This window comes from Anopheles moucheti, chromosome X (genome assembly GCF_943734755.1).
Source record: "Anopheles moucheti chromosome X, idAnoMoucSN_F20_07, whole genome shotgun sequence".
Classification (NCBI taxonomy): domain Eukaryota; kingdom Metazoa; phylum Arthropoda; class Insecta; order Diptera; family Culicidae; genus Anopheles; species Anopheles moucheti.
This window is the reverse complement of record NC_069142.1, coordinates 15,575,037-15,600,353: the sequence shown is the minus strand read 5'-3', so window position 1 is coordinate 15,600,353 and position 25,317 is coordinate 15,575,037. Positions and strand designations below refer to the sequence as shown.

At 38.8% G+C, this 25,317-nt stretch overlaps 2 protein-coding genes across 3 annotated transcripts; one reads left to right on the top strand and one right to left on the bottom strand.

The window, feature by feature from the left end:
• Positions 1 to 1,267: 1,267 nt before the first annotated feature.
• LOC128306398 (protein-tyrosine sulfotransferase) lies at positions 1,268 to 13,781 on the top strand. Its single transcript, XM_053043906.1, has 8 exons — positions 1,268 to 1,541; positions 9,080 to 9,582; positions 9,681 to 9,810; positions 9,899 to 10,125; positions 10,224 to 10,345; positions 10,431 to 10,988; positions 11,072 to 11,270; positions 11,349 to 13,781. Exons 4-8 carry the CDS (start codon positions 9,973 to 9,975, stop codon positions 11,487 to 11,489), a joined length of 1,173 nt encoding a protein of 390 aa, XP_052899866.1. The 5' UTR covers positions 1,268 to 1,541; positions 9,080 to 9,582; positions 9,681 to 9,810; positions 9,899 to 9,972; the 3' UTR covers positions 11,490 to 13,781.
• Positions 13,782 to 14,758: 977 nt separating this feature from the next.
• LOC128306434 (alanine aminotransferase 1) lies at positions 14,759 to 25,046 on the bottom strand. Of its 2 annotated transcripts, XM_053043954.1 has the most exons (6): positions 24,921 to 25,046; positions 24,812 to 24,862; positions 21,542 to 22,030; positions 21,325 to 21,414; positions 17,027 to 18,113; positions 14,759 to 16,945 (listed from the first exon to the last, which is right to left on the bottom strand). In XM_053043954.1, the coding sequence occupies exons 3-6, from the start codon at positions 21,836 to 21,838 to the stop codon at positions 16,797 to 16,799; spliced, it is 1,623 nt and encodes a 540-aa protein (XP_052899914.1). In that variant the 5' UTR covers positions 21,839 to 22,030; positions 24,812 to 24,862; positions 24,921 to 25,046; the 3' UTR covers positions 14,759 to 16,796. The 2 variants fall into 2 exon arrangements, with proteins under 2 accessions (XP_052899914.1, XP_052899915.1); XM_053043955.1 differs by lacking the exons at positions 24,812 to 24,862; positions 24,921 to 25,046 and having other exon boundaries at positions 21,542 to 22,066.
• Between the last annotated feature and the right edge of the window lie 271 nt (positions 25,047 to 25,317).

Here is a 25,317-nt window from a genome sequence, read left to right as displayed (position 1 = left end):
ATGGGCTCACCTCTTATATAGTCATTCTGACTTCAAAACACGATGCTAAACGTCTTGCGGGTTAAAAATCAGAGGTGCCAAACCATTGTTCTCAAATCCAAGTGTTAAATCTTCATGGCTCAGACACACGCTGCGAGCTCGAGCGAGACGAGAGATCGCTCAGCCCCGGAATTTGACAGTTACACGCTTCAAACGCCAAACGAAACGCTTAAGCAAAATGCCGGTCAGCTGTTTGTTTATGTTTTGAACACTGTAGGTTCTGGTTATCATCTTTATTTGTAGCGCACAAGCAAATATATTACGCGTACAGACGAAGAAGACCGCGCAACAACGTGTTGAAACTCCCAGAACCAGTTCTCTCATCTTGCTTATCTATTCTGCCGGATACAGGTGCAAGCAGTTAGCTGATGATGACAGTTCAAGCGTAGAAAATTTAGTTGTCAAATCTCTTACCTCGCTCGAGCTCGCAGCGTGCGTCTGAGCCAAAGTGGGTAAAGAGACTAGGTGGGCTCATAGCTCTTTTCAGCAGGCCATTTTTAAATACCCATTTGACGTTTCGCGTTACGGTATCCGTGCACAGTTGTTTTTGTTTTGATTGTGTTGCCTGAAGCTCTTCCTGCTAATTTGAATCGATTATTTCTGTTTCTGTATTCAGTATTCTGCTCCTTCCCTACTCTTTGCGAGTTTATTTATCAGTTCAATAAAGGTGTCCAGCTTCCTGAGCCGTGTGTGATCAACGGGCAGCAAACTTCGAAGTAATTTAAGACCGACAACTGATTGGCATAGGTCCTAATCAGCCGTATTGAGAGCTTGGATTTGGTACAATTCTTGAATTTGAACAACACTGAAAATATACTCTCTGCACGCAATATCATTCAGAACGATAACACACACACACACACACACACTCTCAAGTGACCGTACCGCGAACTGTCAAACCATTTCTACTTTTTTTTCATAGCGCGGTTGTCAAATCGTTAGGGATGAGCCCACCTAGTCTCTTTACCCACTTTGGTCTGAGCCATCAAATATTATAATTTCTGAAAAGGAGTTCTTGAGTGGATGTTTCATATTACAAATAATTTATTATTGCATTTAAATTTTATTTTTCGTTTCTATGTTTATTTAAGAATCTGATCAATAAAGCCACATTACCTATACCATCTTAATTTATGCACAACCTTTTCAACAAAAGTTTGACAGCCCTGTTCATTATTTTCCACCGACATGCACACGTCGTACGCAAGATGCGCTTACGAGAGTTCGATCCTGCCGTCCAGCCTCTCGAGTGCAGTTTTTGGTGAATCGTTGGTAGTGTGTTTAGTTTTGTTTATTTGTAAAACGTAGCGTCCGTCTAAGTTCGTAGAATCTAGCGGAGATATCAGTGCAAAGATTGTTTGGGGGTGTAGTAACATGCGCCGATGGTACAGATGGGAGCTTCGATCAAACGATAAAAACGGCCGCACCGGAACAAACAACAGCAACTGTCATATCCCCGGCTGCAATCAAACAGAATACAAGGGAACAACAAACTTGCAACGGTATGTAAAGTCCATAAATGATGTTGAATGAAATCATTAAAAATTGGTATAGATGATCCTTAACGAAGGGAAGGATCAAATGTAGGGTTGCTAACGAATAATGCACATTGATGCAACCCTTATCAATAATACACCTTCATCCAGAATTCGTCGTTTTCTCACTGCATAAGCTGTAAAAAACTGGATGATGCTAAGCAATCGAAGAACTTTGCGCGGGGGCGAACAGAAGACGAATCCAATGCAAAATGAGAATATGTTAGCCATTATGCTAGTACAGGTGGGATGGCTCGATTCGTGGTTCGTTGTGCGGGAATAGTTCTTTTAAGCAAATGTGTATCACCGACCCAAACCTGGCACTGCCAGCCGATAGCATGTAATGTTATTTGCTGTGCATGGAGCATGTAATCGAACCGCACACGCGGCGGTAGTAACGAGCTCTACAGATGAATCGCTATTGCACAACGGACAGCTGAAATTGCTATCAGCAAACCTCATTCATGAAATATTGAATCTCGACTCTGCTTCAATGCCACACGCTAACCGCCAAATTCAGGCCAGGTTCTTGGGGTGCTTGACCTCCATTTTGAGACGTCACGCGCCGTCCGCTAATTGATCGCCCGGGAGCGTAGTTTGCTATTTAAATTTGAGCCTGCTTGTGGAGCATACCCCCACAATACTCATTCCCATTATTTTAACATTTGTTCAACGATGTCTGGGAGCGTAGTTAACAGATTCTGGGAAATGGTTTTGCCAAAGAACAGCCCCAGGAACAACGCACTGCCATCCGATAGCGCATTTGCACTAAAGATCTAGCAAATGTTCCTGGGTAATGTAAGAATATGCTGCTATTACATCTGTGAATGTCTATTCTTCAACGTTGTCAGAATACATTTTACATGCCAACATTTTGGTACCTCGATGGTGGTGCACTCATGGAACAGAAAGGAAAGTTGCGATCCAGAAGGGGTTTTCAATTTTCTGTCAATTAAAAACAAATTATTTTTCGTTGCCAACAAGTGCTGGCGGTTCGAGTGACTACAGTCGGTTACATCTATCCATGGAACCTGGAAATGAACCAATGGAGATGCCTGTACAAACTGCGGGCTGCGAGCCTTGTTAGAAAGTAAAAGAGTGCCTGTGAATAACTGAAACATTCTAGTTGTGTACAATTCTACCAGCAGGCTGTGAAGGTTTCGTGTCTCCTAGACTACATCGATTTGCACGGCATGCAAAAGTGATAGTATGACAACGTGTGGGTGGTTTGGAGACATTGTAATGCGCGTGCGTGCATACCACCGTAGTTTGAGTATAGGTAAAATGTAAGCGAGCAATATACGTTAAAAAAAACCCAACAAAACAATCCGGCATTCGATATAAACACAACCGGGATGCTGATTTGTAGGGAAACATTTTCCCCATATACCCATTAAATGCGTCTGTTTCGTGCATTAGTGTTTGTGTTCGCCCGTTGGCAAAGTTCGCTTTGTTCTCAGGAAAGGAATTCTTATCGACCTACCGTGGCAGATAGCGGTTTGGCTTTATGTTCCATTCATCATTTGCTTACCATGGTATCTTTACAGTAACAATGATTCTCGTCTGGCTACAATATAATCACCGCGAGACTGATTGAACCCTTGTAAAATTAGGTTTGGTTGCGCGTTATCGAATGTTGCATTTAACAGATCCTTTTAGAAAATTCTTTCATATGAATTTTGTTTAAAGAATCATTCGAGTTATGAGTTATCTCACAAAAGATTCCAGAATCTCTGAGAATTTATGAATCGTCGATAATTATCAAATATTTTATTATGAAATTTTAAAAACCTATGAACTTCCAAAGTATTAATGATACCAGTGCCTTCTTTTATTTTATAGTCCCTGAATTAAACCCTTTCTTTAATTTTTGTTAGTTAAATGGATGATTTAATGTTGCGCTCAATGACTCTGTTACTGTAGTCACTCATATTAAACTTCTGAAAAGAATCCTTTGAATCATGAAAAGTCGTTTCAAAGATTCTTTAATTTCTAAGGACCTCTGCTATAAATCCTGTTATGGTTAAAACTATGTGAGTTTTAGTACAGCATAATAACTATTACAGTTATTACAGTATTATTGATAACTATTATTCATTGGCCTTCCACATATACGGAACAAAAAAAATGGATTATTTCATCCTTAGTTATTCATAAATCTTATAGAGTCTAGAAGGCTATTGTTAAACATGTCTATCGTGGTTCTCCAAAATGTATTAAACTTTGTTTGACGTCAATAGCAGGAATTCATGATATTTAGGATCGTTTGTTTACTAAGCTCTGATAATGTTTCTCTTAATGCTATTCGTATAACTGTAGTAAATTCTTATTGGAAAACGATCGTTCATATCGTATCTATGTATCTATAAATGTTTATCTATTATGGTTATCTGTTATTTTTACTTTCTCGTTATGTATTTTTTAACAATTTGAGTTGCGTTATTCAATTACGTTCAAGAATCAAAGCAAAATAGTAGCATGCAGATTGGTAACAGTGCGAAACATTATTTACCAGTATGAAATGCATAATGATTATCAGCATTACCATTAGAATTATTAGCATTATCTCAATTATGCATTATCAATTATACTTCTGTAATAACACTCGATTGATAGGCTACGACTTAAAAATAGCTGGATAATAAGCTTATTAATTCGGCGCCAATTTATGGTGTATGAAGATGTGTAGCCAAGCCGATGCTCTGTTGTGTATGTGTAAAAATGCGGTTGTATAGAGTAATATTTTAAACGAAAACCAAAATAACCTCTAGTTGGTTCGTACAGGTGTACGGTGAGCATTCAACATGACAATTTGTTATGTTAATTTTAGAATCACCGCTTGTCTATCGCACATTATCGTACAAAAAATAAGAAGCAAAAAATCCTTGCAGCTGTAAGATGTAACCGGATTTCAGGGTTATGTTTGCGTTTTATCGCTACGATCATCATCGTGAGATGTGAGATCAACGTTTTATCATTTGGATAAAATTTTATTTCGTTGATGTGGAATTCCGCATAATTTCAACTAAGTTATTCTCATAATCGAGTACCGTACAGCACATTTTTTTACCAGGGTTTTACCTAAAAGTCCAAGTGTTCAATATGTTTATTGATAGTAATGCCAAGAACTTCAGAAATTGCAAGATTTTTCACCACACAAATGACAAAGAAGAGCGCTGCACTGTCCCTTCGTGCCAGGTCAGCAGTATCAGCAATCTGATGTAGACGATACACAGTGTACATTGCAGATTGGGTTACGCAGAGGGAAAATAAACCATCCAGCAACTTAAACTATTCTCCCGGAATACGTAATCAGTGTCGAGTATCCAAAACCGTTAACGGTGGCACACACCATTCGCCGATTAACGGATGTTTCTTTTGGTTTACATACACCACCTATTTCAATGGTTCTATCCCTTTTTCCGTATGTTTGTTAAAGCTTTTCTTCGTGTTCTTGCTCTTCGTTTAGATCGTTCACATAGAACTACCCTCATCTGGCGGCATACCCACTTTTTGTGAAGCTAAAATGCACCACTTTGATGCGCGCAGTGATACGTTAAATGTGTTCATTCTCTTCTTCGTTCAAAGGCTTTAAACCGTAGGGACATCGTCGCTGCCGTTATAGAAACATGACTGCTTTATTTGATGAAATATTGATTGAAAAAAAAATGCACACATGATTTGTTTTCCAAAACGCTCTGATCACTGTAAAACATATAGCACGTGTGCCTGTACCGGATGTGTCTGAATGAGTTTAGCCGTTTGGTGAACATTCATACGACGAGAGAGTAGACGGAGCGTGCCTGCACTTTGTCAATAATTGCTATCAATACTTATTTTTTGCGCTTCGCTGTCTCGTAAGAGTAGAATAATGCTGAGCTTAGCTCAGTGGAGGATCAATCCCCTTGGAGGCCCTGGGTGGAATTTTTAAAGAAGGGCCTATAATTTACATCGGTGCCTACAAGGAGGGCCTACGACATTATCGGTGTTAGGGAGGTGTACTTCAAACATGATTTAACAACATGATTTGCAAGGTTGAGCTACTTTGCGAAATTTCGCTCTAAGAAAAAATGCTGCATGTCTATCTGCACGGTTAGATAATTTAAATGCATAGAAGAATATCGACTTTGTGACTTTAAAGCATAAACAAAATTGCACCAGGATTTCCGAATGTATAGTACCAAGAGAGCATCCACGGAAGAGGTAGCACCTAGTACAGCAATTTTGCTCAAAAACCGCCGAAAGGTCTGCCTACTCCGCCTACCGTTTGATCCACCGTTGGCTTAACTAGTCTGCCTAACGCTTCTTTGGAGACAAATCATGCTGTTACCAACGCCTACCTACGCTTTTCCAATATCTTCGTTTCGTTTAAATTCGTTTGTACTGTTGTGACTAATTGGTAACAGTTTTATGCTAGTTTTTTTTTTATAACCCAACAAGGTTTTTATTTTTCAATTGCTGGGTGTACAAGTAAGTTTTCAGCGTTTGATTCAAATAAAAGCGAGTTGTTCCTTCCCAAATCTGTGGTATCTAAAAGTATTATTAGTCTACGATGGCAAAGATCATTTTTCACGATAAACTTCAGTCGCTCCTTTTGGGAGAATTGTTGGTCAGATGATATTGGTCTTGACTGACTCTTTAACTTACATCTTGCATGTGTTCAGGGTCTGTTTGGCGAATGCTTGCAATCTCCAGGGAGCACAAAGAAATCTTTTTACCCTTGATCCCGGCAACTCCGTCTTTAGATGCAGCTGCACCTTACGGTGACGTCTGTGGCCAGGATACGATTTCTGTTTGGCTAGTAGGGTTTTTAACGCTACTAACGTCGTTTTAACGTTAGAATTGATGGTCCACAATATGAACAAAAGCTATGTTATTACAAAGCAAAAAATAAAAATTTGAATGTTTTCTTAATATTATTTTATTTCTGTTTTGCTTACTTTCTCTCAATTACGTTTAATTTCTTCAAGGGAGAAACATCAACTCCGACTAATTCTCTCTAATTATTCAATGCTACAGAATGCATGTAAGAGGTTAATACGGGTTTCCCTTTGACCTTGCTATTATAGAGCATCCTTAGACTGCATAGAACAAAATGTAATTCATGACTAATGCATGTGTTTATAACGAACAATATGAGAAAAAGGAGAACACACACACAGTAAATGGCCAACATTTAAAATGCCATCAAGTATTGCTAAACGAGTTTTCAAGTGCGCAATTGTTCCTACCTTTGCTAATGCTAACGCCCATCATTACGACACCATACTACCAAATGTTGAGTGATAAAATGGAACAGGTCGTTTTATTGTTATTATTCAAATGTGTTACATACGATTATGATGAACTGTTGTTAATGATGAAAAAGAATTCGTAATCGTAATTTCGTACAGGCAATAATACTATTTTCCTAATGTATTTTAAATTCACTTTTTCACATACACTATTATTTAATGTGGATATTATATTTTTCTTCTATTATTACTTTACGATGGAAATTAGTTGCGCAATGGAATAACATAGCCGATAGATTGTATAATATGCTTGTGGGTACATGTTTTTTTTATCCGAAGGACGTGTTTAACATGGACAGAACAGGCGAGACGAAATAAAGCACACCAGCGTTTAAAATTCAAGCTTCAAACATGATTGAAAAAATTTAATTTGTTTCAATTTAGAGAATAATTTCCTCTCTGATAAATTGTCGTCAGCTTACTATTTGCAGTCCCTGAATTTAGTTTTATTTCTAGTGGCGATCGGTTGTAAGGGTTTTATTGCTACTCTGTCGCCAATTCTTCAATACGGTAATTTTTCCTGGTTGTTATTTCTTTGTTAGTGTCATAGGGCACATGTTATTAATATAAAAATGTGTGTTCTATTTGGCGAAAGTCAAAAACCCTCGTGTATTGTCATCGTTCCGCGCAACACCAACCATACTACAATACGGGTACGGGAATGATAAGGGAAGTGTTTCATGGTATGGAGACGACAAACCGTCCACAGATGCGTCAGACTGTTGTAATGTAACGAAGCGTAAAAATGATAAACCGACTGGCAGCAAGCGACAACATGATAATGCATTGCATTAGCGGAAACATCTGCCTGTAAATGTGGAATGAAAACCAAAGTGTGACGACATTTTAACGATGAGAGGCACCCTGGATGACATGTTGAAAGCAGGGAATTTTAATATGTTTATTAATTAGATGTTCACTTTTATCAGTGGATGAAGATATGCTGCAGTAGAATGATCGTTTGTATAGCTTGTATAGTTAGTTTGAAATACATTAAGTGTTATGTGACTGTATCATTGCCGAACGCTGCTACGATCTATTGTTGGATGATTTCGCTTTATATTAATGAATAAGTCTTTCCATTGAGTGAGTGAATATGAATTTCGATTATAAAAATTTATTCACATTCGCTTAAACATTCATGGAGCTTCCTTGATTCTCAGACTCTTCAGTAATGTCTCATATTAATGACTGTTCTCAAAAGATCTTTTGGATTTCATAAGGGTGTTGAAGTGAACTTAAGTACACTAAAACTTTATGTTATATCCTCAGAGATCAAAGTATACTATGAGTAAGCTAGTAATAAGAAAGGGAAGATCAAAGTATCTATATAGAGTTGACTTTTGATTCGAATGTCGCTTCACCATTGCATTATTACAAACTTCATTATGATGATGTAACAAATTTGCATTTTGTAGCAATAACAACATTGACACTGAATCAATGCATAATTTTCCATCTGGTTATTGTACTTGAATTTAATAAAATTTGAGCTACAAAAAGCATTGATTTTAAATGGCTATTAGATCATTATCATTAGCGATGCTTTGTGTTTGTTGTACTATAATTAATTTATGATTATTTTGGTTACTATTCTATAAAAAAAAAACATTGTCTGTTTATCTCTTATAGAATTGTGGAGAACGATCTCTTCGTTAATCAACGTACGAGTTTTTCAAGAACATATAGATAAATTCGTGCAGCATTAAAAAGCAATCAACGGAACACAACCGATATAACTGCCCCATATTTCGGTTGTATATACGGAATCTTGATGAGCTATTATTGTTTGCATTCCGTCACGTACGTGTGTGATGAAATCTTATGTGTTTCATGATGATAACAACAAGCACGATGTCCAAAACCGCTAGCCACAGCTGAACTGAAGTCACTGGAAGACCTTCCGAATGGACGGAGTGACAGCTATTGCTAAACGTTTTTAACCGGTCTGTATTCTCGATCAGCTCACCATACTTTCAATCCGCTAGAAACTTCGCCGTGGTATTAAATTCCGAAACCCCGAAACAATACGTCGCCTGGGGTGTTCATGTAGGATACTCGGTTAACACGTATGATCCACTTGTAAGCTGAATTGCTGGTTTTTAAGGCATTTTTCTACTTCATCGAATGCTATCACATAACTGGGTGCATATATAGCTCGTTAACAGTATCGCCATAATAAATTATAATACCTTTAAATCGACTCATCAGCTTTTAGCGGTTGACTTTCGGCGCATCTAGAACAAATACAGTGAATCGATGAAAGTCTTCCTACAACCCTCAAGATTGACGGCAACTAATAGCTAGTGATGCAATGGATTCGGCACACCATTGGATTCAGCCTGGCGCTTACAGGACAACAACGCAACTTGCCACCCATAGCTAGCCGAGTATGAATGTTCTATCAACGGGGGTTAGCAATCATTTACTGCGAATCTACAGTGACCGTGATAGTAACGCTGGCTACCCCATTCTTCAAATGCTCATGTCTAGAAGCACAACTGCGTCAATTTTTATTGAAAGCATTTTTAATTCCGCCGACAACTGACACCGGTAACGACAAAGGGGGCAAATGACACGTATTCGTTCCTAGGATATCAACCACCAACGAAATTCCTCCTAGATTAAGAAACGCCACACATATCTATGCAAATCGCAATCCGCGACGCAGTGCAATTCTTCATCTTTACTGTGACAACAAAAAACATCTCGAAGTAAGTGGAAAAATGTGTTGTGTTTGTGCACTGGTAAGTGCACTGCTGAACTCCAAGCCTTAACTTCAAATTAAACAAGTTATTTCACAACTTTCTAGAGGTAGCCGATCGCTTCGTTGCCGAACAGGGAATATAGAAAAACAGAAAAAACGAAACGTATGATCTCGAGCAACCAACAACCAACGCTAATCTTTGAAAAGCTGATAAGAACTCACTCTGATTGGCTCTGTATGTTAGACTATTCTTTAGACAATCGAATTTGGAAACGAAACGTAAACCCCTTTTTAACAATTCACTTCAATGTGCAATACAACAGGTTCAGCTCTTACATCGACGTAACCGAGAGACGCGTTTTGATTTATCTTACGCTCGGCATAAGCACTGTAAACCATGCGTTTAACCTTGCGAGGTCGCAAGCTACTGTTTGCAATCGGCGTTTGCCTGACCGTTATAATCCTGTTCTGGAAGTGGACTGACGTGAGAGCGGTTTGCTGGGGCGGAAATAGTGCGAATAATGCCGGTGTAATGGTACGGGATGATCAAGTAAGTATTGGTAGGCTGCAATATAATAGTGTTGCCAATAAAGAGTCAGAATGACACGACATCGAATTTTGACTTAATTTGTAACTTTTTTTTTGCAGAGTGCGCATGGAGGAAACAACTTCCGATATCATCGCAGTATGCCGTTAATCTTTATCGGTGGTGTGCCACGTTCCGGTACCACATTAATGCGTGCCATGCTAGATGCTCATCCCGAAGTGCGGTAGGGTTTAATTAATTTTGATAAAATGCTGTACACTGTTTAATTATCGCCTAAATGGCTCTTTTTTACGCTCTCTGTCTTGTAGATGCGGACAGGAAACACGCGTTATACCACGCATCCTTCAACTACGTTCGCATTGGATGAAATCGGAAAAAGAATCGGTACGGCTTGTCGAGGCCGGCATCACAAAAGAGGTGCTAAACGGAGCTATTGCTCAGTTCTGTCTAGAAATCATTGCCAAACACGGTGACCCAGCTCCACGGCTCTGCAACAAAGATCCGCTCACGTTAAAAATGGGTTCGTACGTGATCGAACTGTTCCCGGCGGCAAAGTTCCTTTTCATGGTGCGAGATGGCCGTGCCACCGTACACTCCATCATCTCGCGCAAAGTCACCATTACCGGTTTCGATTTAACCAGCTATCGGCAGTGTCTAACCAAATGGAATCAGGCCATACAGACAATGCACGATCAGTGCAAAGAGATTGGTAGCGATCGTTGTATGATGGTGTACTATGAACAGCTGGTGTTACATCCAGAGGAGTGGATGCGCAAGATACTACACTTTCTCGACATACCCTGGAACGATTCCGTGTTGCACCATGAGGAGTTCATCAACAAGGAGAACGGTGTGGCACTCTCGAAGTAAGGATCACTTAGTCATGTGTATTGTCATGTGCAATGTGTGTGCTATTGCTAAAATACTGTTTATTCTGTAATATACGCAGAGTTGAACGCTCGTCAGACCAAGTCATCAAGCCAGTAAATCTGGAAGCCCTCTCCAAATGGGTTGGGAAAATACCCAGCGATGTTGTGCGCGATATGGCCGACATTGCACCAATGCTATCAGTATTGGGTTATGACCCATACTCTAATCCTCCGGACTATGGAAAACCAGACACATACGTGCAAGAGAATACTTATAAGGTAATTACTTGACACGAACCTACTGGATATTATGCATCCAACTGTTCTCATATCTTGTTGTTGTTTCTTTTTTGTTAGGTACGCTCTAATCCACTAATGTGGGAGCACAGGGCGAAAGAGCTTCTCAATCGGGAAGCCATTGCAGACAACATGCCACCGAAAGCGAAAGACACCGACGAAGATGATTATGGCGGTGGCAGCAGAGATCGGAAAACGTGATGAAATAAGCGGTGCTGTTATAAGACATAAAAGTTATGCTACACATGCGTATAGACTGCTACAAAACCGTAGGAAATACCAGTGCAATAGTGCGCTAGTGGACGCATAAGGTTTAGATTATTATGTTTTTTTTTATTTACACTTTGTAAGTAATGCAAATCTGTTACACATAAAAAAATGGAGCTTTTTCGATTGTATAGAGCAATACACTGCAAAGGACAAACTATCAAATTTGATGTGCAACGATTTATATGCAAAAAAGGGTCCATTGAGCCAGCAGGATGAAGTGATTAAGACATACAGTTGGTAACAATATAAGAGCCATTCAACCAGCAGGATAAAGTGATAGAAACAGATAATTGATAACAGTGTAAGGGCCATTCAACCAGCAAGATGAAGTGATTGAGACAGACAGAATTGTTTAGTTTAATTTTTTTTATTAGAGGTTTAACAAACAATTTCGATTAAGCTTGTTTGTCTCGGTTTTATTTTTATATGTTTTGCTTGTGGGCTGAAATAGTCGACTCGACTTATGGAAAGCTCTTACAGTTAAGAGTTGTATTGTGCAATTCAATTTTAAATGTGCGACATGGTAGAATAATCAGCATAACGTACAGTAAAGAAAGAAACAACAGCACAATCTACAGCCTGCTTACAAACATAAAAAAAATATTCAATACCCAGAATCCCTCAACATTTTTAATACAATTATGTAACTGTATAGTCAAAAGTATCCCTCCGCCCTTGTAAAATTGGGGATAGCTGGTAGAGTAGGACAATTGAAAGCAACTAGAATAACAACGAAGAAATATAAACTTCATACTGTCAATGGAATAATTATATACTCTATTCTACTGCAGGGCGGCCTGGTTGCATGATGGTGGCGGCGTCGGTCTTCACATGAACGGACCGGAACAAATTCGCATACGGAGAAATCCCCCGTAGCAAGGACTGACTGTCCGGCTTCGTGGTTATATAAATCTAGTAAGCCAGAAATGGCAGGCAAGACTTAGTAGGTCGCCGATACAGTAACATAATTTAACTTTACGCATTTGCAACACGGAATGCAAATTTCAATCAAAACCCAAGAAATGTAAAGCTAAGAAGGACCTAATCGTCCTAGTTAATGACGATGGAATGGAATGGAAACTGGGAACGAAGAGTAGGGCAATGAGTATGCAATATATAGTGGAAAGTTTGGGATACTCTTCATTTAATACATCCCAATTCCTCCTGAGTCTTGGGCGCTTTATCACTGGCCAGCTGCCACCAACCCAAAAACGCAATCGCAATATGCTAACGTACAACGCAAAACAATAACTTTACAAATAGTGAATACGCACACATGTTATACAGCTTACGTAATATACAACGTTCATGTACAAATGCATGTAAAAACTAGATATATATAAATGATGTGAAGATATATCTTTGAGATGTTCGCGATAGGGGATATCGTGCATATACAATTTTATCATTCAACCAGCTCCCCTACAGGCGGGAAAATCCAAAACATAAATCACAATAGGACAAGAACAGCAACATCAAAAACTGAAAAACGTAGCTATGGGTTATAAAAGAAATTCCGGCATTTGAAAAACAATTCTGCTTATGGAATGAAACAGAGCTGTACATGATCTTTGGGTATCGAGATCTTTGCATAAAAACCATTACAACAGTACATTTTGTGTGAATGTACGCAACTTAATTCATGAAACACGATTACGTCTGAAAGCGGCCGACACAACTTTGTACATATTGCGTGTATGTATGAATGTTGTTAATTATTATTTAACACCATTGATGTCAAAGCAAACGAACGTCAGTATGATATGATTTGCAAAAAACGCGTATATTATACAATGAATTGTAACTATTTCATTACATTACGTACAGATGTCATCAGTTTACTTAAGTATTGTTCGTGCGGAATGATAATTTTCTATTCATAGTTTGTTATGATTATATATTTTTTTATCGAATTACGCATTATTTGAATTGTATGCATACTTCTTCGCATGCGTACTACTTGCTAGTTATATATTTCTTTATCGATAAAAATAGTACTCACTTCTCGTTCCTAAACCATATTGATTTACAAATGTTATAAAAGTTCGTGCAATTCCTGTGCTAGCCGTATGGAAAATGTAATTTTTGTTACTTTAAAACGTTCGGAAACTCAATCGTTAATTGGGTCATATGTGTACAGCAACCTGTTTCTTTTGGTTAAACATTGGTTCGACTTTTTAGGATGAAATATTGTAGTGTATTATAAAATAATAAACATTTAGAAGCAACACACACAACAATTCATTGACGATAAAAGGGGGACAAAAAATAAAACGTATATTTGATGGATGCATATAACATTGGATTTTGGTGTTTTCAACCTCTCAAATTCTTAATTGGTCTCTTCTGTACTCAACTTCTTTATTCAAGAACCCTGTCATGACAAACGTAACTGGAACATTGAACTAGTATAATTCCGGTACTTACACAAGTCACTGAGACATAAACTTCAACCAGAGTCCATAACTGACGAAATCTTCTTATGTGTGGAAAGATATTGGAAAAGTAGCTACAGTGACGAGCTCTACGAGCGAGGTAGAGTGAGTTTCCCAGGCTCCGGTGGGACGTTATCAAGCTAAACATCCTTTTAGGTCACCCACATGGAGGTGTGGTAATACCTAATTGAGATGGAGCAATGGATAATGGATATAGACATGCGTTTCTTGCTATCGAGTGTTATCTATAAACAGGATTCCAACTATTCAGTGGAGGATCAATCCCCTTGGAGGCCCAGGGCGGAATTATAAATTAGGCCTCTAATTTAAAAAACGATGAGTTTGGGCAAATTCTTGAAACTTTCTTGAACTTGAAATGAGGCAAAGCTAAAGGTGCAGTAAGAAGGGCTCCTGAACTCACTTTAAATCATCCCACGGGTAGTTCGCGGTCAAATTTCGCCAGAGGCCTCTTGTGGTACCTTTCGAGGTATCCCCCTCTAGCATAAGGAGAGGGGGCCTATGTATACACCTTCTACTACTACACACATTTTTTGGGGCCCCCAACACGGCGAGGCCCTAGGCGACCGCCTACTCCGCTTACCGTTTGATCCGCCGCTGCAACTATTGCCTGTCCAACTTATCTTCACAATCGATTAATGGTTGGTGTTTGCGAGTAAAAAGGATTGTTTTTATAAGTATAAAATTTCCGTTCCGACATTGGCATTGCTTTGATATTGATTATTTCATCACACAATTAATCAATATCTTCAACCCCCTTCACCATCACCTTGACTTTTGAGAACTTTTATTACAGAATGATAGATCATTATGTCACAAGTTTAACACAAAAAAAAACAAGTTTTTCTTTCATAAAGGTTATGAAAATTAACAACCGTTTCGTTATATTTTTATGTGTATTCGGCAAACATTAAACATTGGTAGGTTAAATATTAATCATTGCTTGAACCAAGGAATCATTGCTTAAATCTCGGAAGGCGTTAATTTTGGGTGGTTTTCATAGTACGTTCCATGCTGGTTCATTCGGTATGTACTACGGACGATGTTCTTGTCGAAATGGTTCGCATTGTCAAAAAGAGACAGTGTTATCTTGATGATTTCCAGATTTAACACTGTTACTTCTGGTGTTAGCTAACCTGTATTTTTGTTGTACATAAATTTTGTTTTCAATACTCTCCAACGCACGGTTAATGCGACGCTGTATGGTGCGCCAGAATAAGTTGAATTGATATTTTTACCTCGGGAAATAAAACAAAATAAAACTATTGGATGTATTGTAATCGACAACCAATGCCATAGCGCACCTTTTTTCGAAAACAACTAGATAACATGTCGAATATTTTTCACAGAACCTCGATCACTACAGCTATAAAATGTGCTTCACAATAAAACTTTTACACCTGACTACATCGTGTAAAAATTATTGTCGTTAAGTTTCCGAATTTGCGTACAGTTTAGCATTAATGCGAACATTTTTTGCCATATACCGTCGCGTTTTCTTATTTGGCCCTTTGTCACAGGGTTCTAAACTGCATCAACGTAGATTGCTCTTTAGCGTTTTATAACTCACTTCCTTGGTGTATCAACACGGTTACTGCGCGCAGAAGATAACAAGCATACCAAAAATACACCCAGTAAAACGTATTATAGAGAATTTTTATAATTTTCTCAACTGTTATAAGAAAATCGTTGTCAATTTTATAACATAGAATTCGCACAACTAATGGCATGGCTATCGTAGAGGATTTGGGATATCGAGAAGCTTTTGGCAATTTGCCGTAGTTAAACCATCTACCTTTCATATCCTTGAATACACATTTTCCCCGTTTGAGTTTTTCCGAAAACAAGGGATCCGCTTTGCTGCCCTTTTCTTGGATTACCTATTCGCATCACATTTTTTGTTTATACTTTCGTTAGTTGTGCTTATGGCTAAACCCAAAGCGAAACGAGATAGTTTTGCGAAGAAGGCATTAAATGCTCTTCTGTGGTTTCGATATTTCGTTGCAAAAACAGTATTGATTACGAACTAACGAATGCTGTGCTTTTTGTAATACATGTGTGAATGTGTATAGAGAAACGAAACTTAAATGTTATGCTAAAACTTCGCTTGAGCCAAGAATCATAAATGAGTTTCCCATATTAGACTGATCTTCGAGTATCGACTAACGATGGAGAACGAAATTCCCATGCTAACAGAATTTGAAAACAACGTGAAAAGCTGGAGCAGTTCGATTTTTGTTAACAAGATTATTAAAACATTCACTAGAGTAATCATTGTTGGCAACTTCCAGAACATCTTGCATATTCTTACACAATTCGCATCATCATTTACCATGTTTCCATATAATTCTTGTTGTGTGCATGCTTTTGTTTAAATCGCAAAAGACGGAGCCTTGTTGTTTGCAAGAAATCACAATGAGATTGCTTTAAATATGGAGCCACAGCATTTGAAAAACAAAAACACAAAAACAAAACGGTATCAACGCGCTGATACGGTTTAAAACACTTTCTTGGGATTTGTTTATGGGGTTTCTCTTTCCATCTCTTTCACTTTCACGATATAACCATTTATTCTGAACCGCTGGTGCGATATGTTTACCGATTCTGGTGTGATCAATATGTAGAATTAGTGGTGTTATGGAAATTTGACTTTTCCATCGCCCTAATACAGTTCGTTACTCTTTTTGTAACAACTGATTCTATTCACACCCGTTCTTATCATTACTCGCTTGTTTACGCTCCTGATGGTTGTAGAGGCGGTTTAGTGCTTTCGCGCGAATAATTATTACTTATACTTCTGCAAGAATTTCTCGTGGAAGGATTTGAACAGACCGAGCATCTCCTTCAACTTTTCTGGCTGGGGCAGGATCGTGGTACGGAAGTGATAGGTTCCGGGCCTTTGTCCGAAGCCAGAGCCGGGAACGATACAGATTCCTTTCCAAAAGAAAATCACAATATAAATACGTTAGTCACAAAACTAATTTCTGCATATTTAAAAATAAAATCACAACTTACCGGTCTCCTCAAGCAATTGGAATGCGTAGAATGTGTCGGCCGGTTTTCCCTCCTTCTTGGCCGCCTCGAGAGCCTTCGGGGGCAATCGAATCTGCGGAAAGGCGTACATCGCACCTTGTACCGGATTGCATGAGAAACCTTCGATAGAGTTGAACGTACGTGCTACCAGTTCGGCACGCTCGCGTAAAGACTCCAACACTGCCTCCTTTTCCTTTTCAAATTGCTCGTACGATGGTTCACCCTTCTGCGGCGGGTTTACAACACAATCGAGAACGGCTTGGCCGGCCGTGGTCGGGCAGAGCTGTGCCGAAATGCACTTCAACAGCATTGTGCGCACATCCGGGCAGAGGTTCACAATCTCAGAGTACCCACCGCGAATACCACACTCGCCCATGTATCCCTTCGAGCAGGACATAAAACTGCATAGTTCCATCTTGTTGTACGGGTCACCCATTTCCATCATCACTTTCTTGAACGAGTGGAACTTTGAGCCGACTTCGTAAACGTTATCCTGGTACACTTCGTCCGCGAACAGTACTAGCCGCTCGCGATGCGCGAATTTGATGATGTCTTCGATGTTAGATCGCGAAAGCACCTGCCCAGTCGGGTTGCCCGGATTGATGACGACCAATATACGCGGTGCCGATATTTTGCGCGCCTCGTTCAACGAACGCTCCAGCTCGGCAATATCGAGGCCCCACTTGTTCGCCTCGTCCAGATAGTAGCCGATCTGCTCCATGTCGAATTCGGCAATCGTAGCCGAGTACAATGGGTACTGCGGGATCGGTATCATGACACCTGGCTTTTTGCCTTCGATCGGGCAACGCAGCAGCGCCATCAATACCTTGATGCCGCCTGACGCACCAGCCGAAAGGATGATATTCTGCCAGTCAGCCGGTATGCCGCCATCACGGCGTTGGATGTATTCGGCTGCATGCCGACGGATCACCTCGATGCCGGCAGAGTCGGAATACGAACCGACCGATCCACCTTTGCACCCATCCAGGATGTCGCGAGCCCGCTTCTTTGCATCTGTCGGGATGGTAGCGTCGTTAAACAATGGAGGATACGATACGAGTCCAAGTACCTTTAAAAGAAGGCATATAATCGGAAATAGTTAATGTTTGATAGTTAGTTAGCCTAAAGGCCTTTTTTCACTCGGTACCAGCACATGTTTACCTTGATATTAAAGAAAAAAATATATTATATATTATATTAAAGACTCAATGAAGTCATTCACATGAAACTTTAGCGATGAGTTTTTTTTTCACCCTCAGCAAATCTTATTTATGTTTGTTTGTTTATTTAGGTAAACTGATGTCCGCTCATAGGCTAAACACCAGAAATTCGAACAGAGAAGGCAAATTTGTTTGAGCAGCAAAGATTGATAAACTTTGGTGGATAACACAAATCTTTTGCTTGCAATCTTTTGACAACCGCTTACCGCTGTACCTGACCAGACTGTTGTACTGAACGAAAGTAGTCAGAAAAGGATAAATGTACTCATACAAGATTTGTATCGCTTGAACACGAAACACAATCGAATATGTTTTTATTGATACTGTATCTGATGGTAACATGTGGGTAACATTTTTAGTGTAACGCTATATTGTGTAACGTCTTCGTTCATTATTAGAACCTAGCTCATTCAATCTACGTTGTTTTCTCTTCAGCAGATTCTGATAACATTTTATGACCGTTTACAGTGGGTGATAATAAAGCTGTATTCTTATCTCATTCCTGTAGTTTTCTATTTGCCTTAAGGTAGTTAACAATACACAGTAGATAATACTTATTGAAGAGTTCAAACATAGAACGTGTCAGTGTCGCTGACAGACATCGTTAACGCAAGTCATAGCCATGGAAAATATCTTATCACACAAGACGTAGACCTATTGCCCATCAAGAAAAGATGCTCATGTTAGAGATATTGTTCCTATATTCAAATCATAGGCAAATGTACCAACGCGCAAAACAGATTGACATGTTTTGAATAACCTGTTTGCGTCTTTTGTTGAATGATTACTGCTGATAAATATTGTAACGAATTCAATATACTCCATACAAGTTAAATGTTTTCACCATCAGACGCTAATAATGGCCAGAAATGTGACGCCAGTTGGTTAGTAAATGTACCAACCTTAACAACCAAAACACAATCACAATTGAAGCTGAACGGAACGAAATAAGAAAACGTCAGTTCTGCGGCACCTCTGTATAAATAGTATTTTTTACATTTGGTTGAGTAAACAGCACTGTCTGAAACGAAAAAACACAAAGCAACCTGAGCGAAGTGGTTGATCTGAATCCGACTAAAAAAATATAAGATGAAGCGTTTTTTTGTCGGATGTAAAATTTCCTGATCGCTCCCACGTAACGGAGAGCGAGGCAGGAAATGTATATCGCACTTTTAAAAATTTGCTCACCAACAACGAAATAGAAGACCGTGATCACGACCTGCTGCTACACATTTTGGGCAGGCGGGTTTAGTAGAGAAGTTTATATTTGCCCGTGGATTTAACATCTTAGTACCGATGCGGCATCGATACATGTTTTGTTTAAAAAATATTAACATATCTTTTGCAGCTAGCGGCCAAAACCCACGCTGTACATTGTTATGTCAATTGTACAACACTTTTCTTCATTTTGAGAGAACTAGAGAAGATTTAGAGCCGTTATGGAGGAGCAAAATGTTACGCGACAACTCGCTCATGATAACCAAGTTTAATTACAGACGTGATCGTTAACGTCGACAAGGTGACCGTTTACATAGTCTCAACACACATCTTTGCAGTAATCGCATACAAATTCATTGCTATTTCACATCAAGTAAATGGATGCCCTGTGTTATAAATATGCAACGCTCGTCAGGTACTAACTTTAGCACAAATTCTACATCAATAACAAACTCTACACTTCATTGCCGTCATAATGGAATTTAAATAAAATAAATAACAAACTCTACACTAGCATGGTAGTCAGATAGTATCCAGCCAATCTAAATCAATCAGTCACAAATGTGCGAATAACCGTTTAGGAAGCGAGCAAGTTTACACTAATAAAAGCATCGTTACGCTAATTGCGCAATAGTCTGCCAACGTATTTTGTTTCCTAGTCTAGTCGTATATATAAAAAAACTCACACAAATGTGTATCTTAAATATTGGCTAGCTCCCGTTCGCCGAAAGACAAGTATTAGCAAACATGGAGCGCGTCGATTGAATTTAACCATTGTTTTTTTGCCAATTGATAAAGGTCGTCACGAAGGTCACGGTTTGTTGATGCCGAGTAATAAAACTATATACGGGATCAATTTAATTTTCTGGCTCATATCTTTGCACGAACGCCAACCAAGCAACATGCAACGATACAATCATGTTTGTATATCATCAGAGAGAAGCTACGAAGTAACTGATGAAAATTCCTGAAAAGACACAAGTGTTTGGTTCTTCGATATGGACTCTCTAAATGGCATTCGAAAGATGTTTGGCTAATATTTCAAAAGAGGTTAATCTTTTCAGGTTTGATATGATATTTCGGTAAAGAACTGGTTCTGGTATTCCAAGATGAGACATTTATAGCTACAGCTGTCTCATTTTTCAATCTGTTTGCCGAAACCGGTTCTACGATGTATTCTTTTATATCTCGGTATTGAAAGACGTTTGCTAACATGATAGTTTAGTACAAATAATATCAGTAAAATGTTTCTTTTACTAACCTCTACTCGTATACATTTGCTAGTAGCTACATGAACCCCACATAATAATTTACAATATAAAAAGAGAAGTGAGAAAAGAATCACTCCGACTGGAATCGATGGAGCAAGTGCCCTTTCGTTAATATAAGGGCAGCATTACATAATGCTTTCTCTTTAATATCAACAAATATACACCGGTATATACGTAAGCAAAACCTTCCTTCCCTAACATTCCCTCTTGTTTCTCCGCGTTTTCCTGTTTTGTGCGAAGTTTACCCTAGGCTGGTGAGTTTTATGGATGCACCGCAGAGGCGTTGTATGAATATTTAATCTTGTTTTTGCGCGTTTGAGCTTTTTTCTCTTTCTTTTCCTTCATTTTTGGCGTCCACATGAGTGGAGATTCCATTCAACAGAAGGGTGGGGATTCACGATAGTATTAGTAAGCGATAAGGTTCGATCGACAGTTCCGCCACAGACCGCTACTCCCTTTGCACTTAATTAAATAGAAAACTGCACCTCAACAGGATGTAGCTCCTTTTCCAAAGGTAGCTTTATCAGTGTGGATTATTGAACTTTTTGTTGGGGCAAATATTTGTACTCACCTGTCGAATAAAGGTAATTGGCGGTTGACCCATTGCGTGACAATCTCCGATGTTAGCACGGATAACTTCTTTGAAGGGTTTTTTCGCTCCCTAGTTGTGGGTTTGAGTCCATTTTTACCGTGATGATGCCACATTTGTAGTAGCACAGGACCGGAAAGAACTCAATTTTTATCAACACAATTCGACGTAAAAACTAGTTTCTGTTCTCGGGACCTACCTGCTCAAGCTCCTTTTCGATAACACCGGCACGAATCACCAGCGGACCACGAACCGCGTATTCCATAGTTTTGATTGCCGGATTGATGTTGTCGATCGACACGCATCGCTGTTGTTGTTGTAGGCACGCCATCGTGAGGAACGTGCGGTTATGTTGCTGTTTGATTGGCGATTCCGCTGCTGGACAGTGTGGATTTTGTAGTGCTGCGGCCGCTAGCCGGATGTTCACACTGCCCGGGCGCAACACAAAGCCCCGAGTGCTCCGTTGACAGAGCGTTAGCATAAGACTGAGCGACATGGTTGAGGTGTGGTGCGTTTGCTACGCTGGACGGTGTATTACCTCCCTTTTTCTCGCGTTACAACGAAAACGTACTCTCCTGGTGTGGTTTCGCGAGAGAGTTTCCAATCTCACGACGGGGATACTCACAGAGACTTTCCAAGCGCCCTTTTGATGATCTAGTCCTCTCCCGGTTTTAGTTATGTTGTTTCGCTGGGTGCAGTAGTGCCAGATGTGAATGTGTATATATCGCACATTTATTCGCAACGATTTTAAAAACAAGAAGAGTTTTTATCAATGCATGTTACACGAAAAAGAAGAAAAGAAGCATAAAGAATGATTTGTTTTTTGCATACACACTAGGAAAGGTCGACATAATCCACGTTTGTGTACATTAAAACATTGAACTAAAATGTATTAATAGTAAAAAAAATAAAAAAAAGGATACGAGAAATTAAATATGAACTTAATACATCAGATGATCAAATTCGATAACTAAGAATGATATTTATAATGTACAATTATTCTGTATACTCTCATTTCTATATTTTAATCTTTATTAAAAGATGTCTAGAATTGAAAGTAATGAATATCTTATACTCATGTATGCCACATTATTATCGATATTAAAAAAAAAAAATAGTTGCTCAAACCAATGCTTCATATAATCCATCTGAGATAATCTTGATTCGATTTTAATTAAAAAAAGAATTTAACTGAAAACTTCTAAGCATTTTCAAGAAATAGAACATACTACAAAAAATTCATTTTTTTTTTAGTGTACTCTTTGTACTACTCCATAAGATTTACGCTCATGAAGATTAGAGTGTCCATTAAAATAAATATTGTTGAAATGGTTTAATCATTTGATGTACCTAGTAGAAATTCTTATATACCAGAGGCTGTATGCATCTAATCACTATCAAAGATGATAATCATCTCCGGTACAACGTTCACTGTTGAACTCATGTAGTTAGGCATAGATTACCGATAGAATATAGGAAGGGAATAGACATCAATTTGAAACTAGTATGCTCCACAATTGCTACAAGGGTAGTATATCAAGTGTTAAATCTTCCATGATTTCTAGGGCATACACGAGGACAGCGCTTAAGTTTTTTCTGCAATTCTGTTGATAACGTCCAACATCAGACTTTGGTTGATTTATAGTGTGAAATGATTTAGCTCTAATCTAGATTCCTTGATTGTATTCGTATTTTCACCATGAAACAAGCGTTTTTAATGTAAGTGTGTGTTTTTCTTCTGATTGTATTATTTCTCTATGTCCGACAGGAAGATAAGAACAACCATTTTAACAATGTTGTTAATATGCGGGTATGTTCCTTGTCTAATCAGGCCATTTTCATGGTCGTAAAATATGTGCTACACATTCTTTGCAAGCATTTTTAAGAACAGAGCAGGAACAATTGAGTGAGGAATTGCAAACATTGTTGAATTCTAAACATCTCACTTTGAACCAAAATTTTCTTGTTTAGGCATATACAATGTTCTGCGATCGTCTACTGCTATACAAACAAACGTGATCTTCTAATGCTATCACTCACCGAAAATTTATCAGAGAGCATTACCGTTCTATTCCATCGCATAGCTTTAGGTTACGCAAAAACTGGTTTTATGTTGAAGTTATCCATCTGCTGGAACAGTTCGAATACCGGGTGCGTGAAAATTAGCACTTCCTGCCGGATGACAATCCAGCAGATTTTGTTTCTTGCCAGACGTCCGAAAAGCTAAGAAAAAAGTTTTCATGCGTAATGACGCTCATCAAAATGGTGCTAGAGCATCCAACTAAGTGTCCGGTCGGCCGGACACTACTTCTTACAGCTACTACTTGTTTTCCTGCGAATAATTCCCGTGACCTAGACCATCTGTTCAACCGTCTTCACTTGATTGCTATGATCACCATCATATGAGGACTATTTTTAAATCTGTCCCTTAAATAACCGTTTCGCGCAGTGTGCTACGATCAATGGAGAGACATCGTAGGACGGTGAGTTGTATATGCCAAGATTCCAAGAGATGTTCATCCTGAGATATATCACAGGTGCGTGAACAGCCGCATTACAGCGAAGATTTGGTTTCACCGTGCATATCATCATGCTGATAAAGAAGACGCTCTAAAAAAGGATTGAAATTAACTTTACACAACGTAGCTTCGGTAACAACAAACAAATTGTACAATTTGTTTCAGTGCCGGCTACAGTGAGATTTTCGAATTTTACTTCTAAAGCTTTGCCAACGATTGTAAGATACACACATGAACATGGTGCATGAACATGGTATTATCGAATACAGCTGCACCGCGGCCAAGACAGAATTGCAAGTGTATGCCATACTTACCTACAAACGCATCAATGTAATACGGGAACAGCGTTATGCAATGCATTCGGACTTTTGGCCGTTGGGAACGAAATGATTGGCCTATATGATATGATTCGATGTTTTGTAAAAATACCATTCTCAGTACAATAATCGTTCTGGTTACACAAGAAGATCAACTCCTTGTAAATAGGATATCTAAACCAAAAATTCAAATTCTCAAGTAATTAATACTTGAGTGCCAGAAGATCGTTTCACACAGCATAAGATCGAAATGCATACATCATTGCAGCGATATAACTGCAGAAAAAGTTGTGAATAAATTGTGAATATTTTCTTCATATGAATTTAAAATGAAAAGGATTGGGGATTACATTCTTTTTCCCTGTAACTAAGAATTTTAACCATATTTGATTTTTCTGGTTCTTACCGTGTAGGTTTAACCATGAATCTTTGTCTGGCTTTTGATAACGATTCTTCTCATCCAAGCATAGATATTATAATGCCGGAAAGATCTGTTGTTTTATAATTTGAACGTGTTTGTTTCTAAACGGAAAAGACCATTTCACTAACCCACCTACTTATTGCCCTACTTATAACATTTCTACAGATGATAGAATGGTTTTTTAAAACCATGGTATTGTACGCGACACAAACCTGATGGCACTGGTGTTGCTGCTGCTGCTACTGCTGTTACCAAAACCGACACTGAAATGAGTTGAATTGTTAGTGATTGAAGAGCAGGCACAAACACCTTGGCACGTACCACCGGGACACTTCGGCTAATCTTGCAAGTCTACAATCAACTGAAGCATCTACACTGCCAAGAAAATTCGCTCGCAAGAAGTTACGCACAAAACATCAGCAGTAAGCCACATAGATTCGCTAACCCTAACCCTAACCCTTATATGCTAACGGGAACGGGACAGAGCACGATTTGTTTACAAGAATTGTCTGCTTTGACGTTTTTCTGACATTTCACATTTGCACGCTTTTGCAAGAGAGAGCAACACTACAATACGAAACAGATGCATACAATTCAAAAGGGAAGAGCAGGGAAATTGACAACTGAACATTTTATTTCTCTTTCATTTGGCTTGAAATGATCGCAAACGAGAGAGTAAACCGATGAAATATGACTATGCAACATATAAATTTTTTTG

Coding starts and splice junctions, on each gene's coding strand:
- LOC128306398 (XM_053043906.1), top strand. CDS start 9,973: ATGCGTTTAACCTTGCGAGGTCGCAAGCTACTGTTTGCAATCGGCGTT. Junction 10,126..10,223: donor TAATGGTACGGGATGATCAA/GTAAGTATTGGT, acceptor TTTTTTTTGCAG/AGTGCGCATGGAGGAAACAA. Junction 11,271..11,348: donor TGCAAGAGAATACTTATAAG/GTAATTACTTGA, acceptor CTTTTTTGTTAG/GTACGCTCTAATCCACTAAT.
- LOC128306434 (XM_053043954.1), bottom strand. CDS start 21,838: ATGTCGCTCAGTCTTATGCTAACGCTCTGTCAACGGAGCACTCGGGGC. Junction 21,415..21,541: donor TCGAAAAGGAGCTTGAGCAG/GTAGGTCCCGAG, acceptor ACCCACAACTAG/GGAGCGAAAAAACCCTTCAA. Junction 16,946..17,026: donor CCAATTGCTTGAGGAGACCG/GTAAGTTGTGAT, acceptor TCTTTTGGAAAG/GAATCTGTATCGTTCCCGGC.